Raw genomic sequence first — 4114 nt, forward strand, 5'->3', positions numbered from 1 at the left:
ATATTGGTTGCCAGCAGCGCAGTTCTGATTGTAGGCACGCTGTCCATAAAATACTAACGACGGCGGAAAGTATTTGTTCAGTCTGTCGGCAATCGATGGAGCCTTGCGTGACACGCCGTACGTTGGGAATTATCGTTTTCACAAACCGTCCCAAAACGAACCCTACTTTATAAAACCCAATGCTTCCACGCCACCTGGCGGATAGAGATTAAGTCTAACCAAACAGAACTTTAACCAGAGTAATGGTCATTTCACCCTATCATCTGCAACCACATTGCGGCTTGTTCCCCAAATCGAAGTAATATAATACCATTATGACGATGGATCCATGGCCGTTGTCCCTAAAATGTATTTTGAATTCCTGTATCAAGCTATAAGTCGGTCATCTGAATCTAAAAGCTATGAAGTGGATCTTGTCCACTTTTGCCTCCTCAGCTGTGAAAGAGGCGAAATGTCATTTCACTATTCCTGGAAATGGTAACTCAACGTGCATCAGGTTTTCTTAAAATGTTATTTTTAGCTTTTGTCCAAAGCTTGTTTTTCCCTGCTTTTTCGCTTTGTCTCAGTGCCACTGAATGCGGCCGATTTAGATCTTCCAAATTATTCTGCACTAAAATAATTGGCTGGGCATCCTCTGCCCATGTCTATATATGGGGAACGACAATATATTCACCTTGACATTCTGTGTCCCGGGTTTCATAAGGGGGGAATTTACTGTCACTAATATAGATATATTCGTTGTTTCAAACACCGTCTGCGGCCTAAACTAATGAACAGCAAAATTGTGGGTAGCTTCCGCTGATGAAGATCATGGGGAAACCCATACGAGGAGAGGTCCTGGACTGTAGAAGAGGACATGGAGCTGATTAGGTATATAAGTTTACACGGGGAAGGGCGCTGGAGCTTTCTCGCGAAAGCAACGGGTATGTATGATTAGAGGTCTGTGAATAAGTATAAGTTGATAAACAGACAGAGGAGGAAACAACACAATAACGCAATCTGATATTTGCAGATAAACTGCGTTATTTGTTGAAATCGTAATTTCAACTGCCGTAACAGCTGAACAGTCCCGCGGCATTTAATTCAGAAAACCACGATGGATTTCCCCGCACCACCTTTCAAGCTGAGTGGTATCTGTCAGAAGGGCTCCGATCACCCCGACCGAGTGACGCGTATCCGCTGTACGATTCCAAAACCGCCAATCCCCCGGAACGTATAGTTCGTGCAAATGGGACCTCCGGAGAAATTGTGTCAACCGTCCGATTAAATCAACGGACCAGGATCACTTCAACTTGCCTGAACTTTTTTGTGTTTTGACCTCCGGTTCTGTCAGCGAGTAAATTAAATGAAATTTAATTGTGATTGGTAGATAGTAGGTAAAACGTTTAATTTTATTGTTTTTTTAACTTACGGGGTATGGGCAAGTCAACGCATAGTTAAGTTTTTTTTGGTTTTGGTATATATAATGTTTTTTTTTGTGTTCATTCGGATGTGTAATGAAAAGGGGAGCACAGCAGTGCGAAACAAAGAAGAAAAACTCGCCGCAGCGAATGAAATTTGCGGATTCCTTTTACAGGAGTTTTTAGTTGTTCGTTGAAACGAATGGGAATGCGCAGTAGCGCAAATGTAATTTTTTTTTATTGAATATGCAATGTGAAAGACGGGCAGGTGAATGTAATGAAAAATTTCACACAAGAGTGAATGTAAAGAAAAATTTTACACAGCAGTGTAAAACTTTTTGGAGAGCCAGAGTAAATTTTTTTTATGCAACTGGTGGTGAATCTCTCTATTAAGAGAAAGATATTTTGTAATGGCAGTTTGTTTTATCAATAAATACAAAGTGTTATCTGTGTATGTGTGAACTTTGCACTTCAGCAAACATTTTTTTTTGGTTTCCTGGGAGAAACAGAGCATTTTCTTTATTCAGTCTTTTGTGTTTGAAATTACCAGAGATTCCCAACATTATTAATTCACATGCATGATAGACACTTTCTAAATTATAATTCTAGCATGACTAACACTTCTTAATTTAGATTATATGTAAATTATCTGAAATTGCAAGCTGAGTAACTGTAACTAGGAGTAATTGCAAGTTGAGTAACAGTAATTAGAGTAATTATCTCTTAATTACAACCATTAATGACTGCTGGTCTGTGTAGGCTAGAAAGTTGTTTTGCTTCTGCATACTGGTAAGGTGCAGTTTGTTCTAGGCTCTGTATTGTATAAACTTTTTCTTCCTTTTACTCCAAACTTTATATTCTGCATATCTAACTTCAGCAGTATTCTTCAATAAGTCCTTGTGTCTGATTTATTTTCTGCATCTACTTGTACCTAACTCAGCTTCTGCTTAAACTTTGTTGTCAATCCCTGTAAGATAAAAAACAACTTCGTTATTTTTTTCGTCTCTTCCACCGCTAGCATCTAAGTAATTATCTCCAACAATATTTCCTTCTGCAGGGGGGATTTTGAGAATTTCGTTGGTGCTTATTATGCAGCGGATAACAATTTGTTTCTGAAGGTTTTGACTAAATGTTTTCATGTAAAGTAATGACCAGTTAGAGGAAGCAGAGAAATCGATTCTTTTTGCAGGTGCCCCTTTTTTTTAATGTGTTGAAGGAAAACCAGAAATTTATCAACTGTGCAGGTCTCAATAGAACTAGCAAGAGCTGCAGGCTGAGATGGCTTAATTATCTCCGGCCTAATCTCAAACGTAGCAAGATCACTCGTGAAGAGGAACGTTTGATTATTGAACTCCACAGCCGTTTCGGTAACAGGTATATACTCAGAAAATGTGATGTAAATGTAGGTCTTTGGTATTCGGATTATATGGTTTTTGAAATATAGGCGAATTCAAATGGTCAGGTGGTCTCGCATTGCACATAGTTTACCAGGAAGGATAGATAAAGAAATCAAGAACTACTGGAGTATCGAGAAAAAAAAAGAATATGCTAGCTGAGAGTGGCAGCAGGGGCATGGATGCAGGCAACTGGGTAAATATTGAACGTTCAACGGTTTCTTACTGTGTCACAGCATCATCTCAAAGACCCTCTGACCTAGTCATTGCTGAGCCTTCGACTAACTTCCCAAGAAAAATTACTGAGGAGATACAGTTACAGACAAGGGCAACCCCGTATCCGCAAGACGATGTTTCACCTCAGGTGATTCCGTTTACTGAAGGAAACTATGAGAATGGAGTGAAAGGAGAAGTTCAAGGTCTTCCTCAAGTCAGTGAAGATAGGCAACCGGGTGCAGCTTTGCTGGACTATTTCAAAGGATCAGACAACCAGTTGTTTGAGAACAGCTTATACTGCAATTTTTCTGTGGGTTCTCTGTCGAGTCTATTATATTCTTCTGTGTTCTCTGCTGATGATGCCACTAAAGATGGCAGAATACCGCCTTCTTCTTCCCATATGGTAGATTCCCCTGAGGCGTTTTCAGACAGCGAGGACTTGAGTCGTTATTCTGATGTGTTGTGGAACATGGATGAATAAGATAACAGTTTCACTGGCATTCAGCGTTGTGGGTCTTGGGACGACATCGATCATATTGAGGAACGATAAAGAAAAATCATATATTGGAATGGTCTGCTTTTGATAAAAAATTTCTCTAGGAAAAAAGCGCTTCTGATTTATTAATAAAACCGATAGTATAATTTTCGTAGTATTTCAATCTGTCTGCAAAAGGATCTTTTTATTTACCTTACAGTACTATTGCTACTACCATATCTCTTATCTCTTACTACCATATCTCTTATTTTTCTAGTATAATCTATAACCTATGATCTTTTATCTATGGTCCAAAAATATAAAATATCTTTCCCTTAACAAATTTGACAGGACAGATCTCTTTAGTCAAATATTTTGATGTTCCTTACATTGTCGAAAAAATACATAACATCATACCTCCTAGCTTTAAGAAAAGTTAAGAAAATTTAATGCTGTAAACATTTTTCATTGCTCTTTGTTCATAGGTTGATCTACAAAAAGATTCAGAAAATGAGAGAATAACACAGATATATGTTCTGGAAAACAATACCATTATCTTATTATGAGGGAGAGATGAGCATTTTATAAACAATGCAAACATTCTCCTTATGCATTTTTAATTACAAAAA

General features: G+C 38.2%; 1 protein-coding gene across 1 annotated transcript; it reads left to right on the forward strand.

Moving 5' to 3' along the window:
- Positions 1-401: 401 nt before the first annotated feature.
- LOC149189686 (transcription factor JAMYB-like) lies at positions 402-2962 on the forward strand. The gene is made up of 4 exons (XM_089410309.1): positions 402-496; positions 808-923; positions 2645-2774; positions 2863-2962. The coding sequence occupies exons 1-4, from the start codon at positions 402-404 to the stop codon at positions 2954-2956; spliced, it is 435 nt and encodes a 144-aa protein (XP_089266435.1). The 3' UTR covers positions 2957-2962.
- Positions 2963-4114: the final 1152 nt, after the last annotated feature.

This window comes from Pinus tabuliformis, chromosome 3_1, assembly GCF_031772625.1.
Source record: "Pinus tabuliformis cultivar Carrire ecotype Pingquan chromosome 3_1, CPIR1, whole genome shotgun sequence".
Classification (NCBI taxonomy): Eukaryota; Viridiplantae; Streptophyta; class Pinopsida; order Pinales; family Pinaceae; genus Pinus; species Pinus tabuliformis.

What these genes read in the sequence shown, in the direction of transcription:
- LOC149189686 (XM_089410309.1), top strand. Translation starts at nt 402, where the DNA reads ATGAAGTGGATCTTGTCCACTTTTGCCTCCTCAGCTGTGAAAGAGGCG. An exon ending in CTTTCTCGCGAAAGCAACGG is followed by an intron (nt 924 to 2,644) that starts GTATGTATGATT and finishes TCAACTGTGCAG; the next exon opens with GTCTCAATAGAACTAGCAAG. An exon ending in CACAGCCGTTTCGGTAACAG is followed by an intron (nt 2,775 to 2,862) that starts GTATATACTCAG and finishes TCAAATGGTCAG; the next exon opens with GTGGTCTCGCATTGCACATA.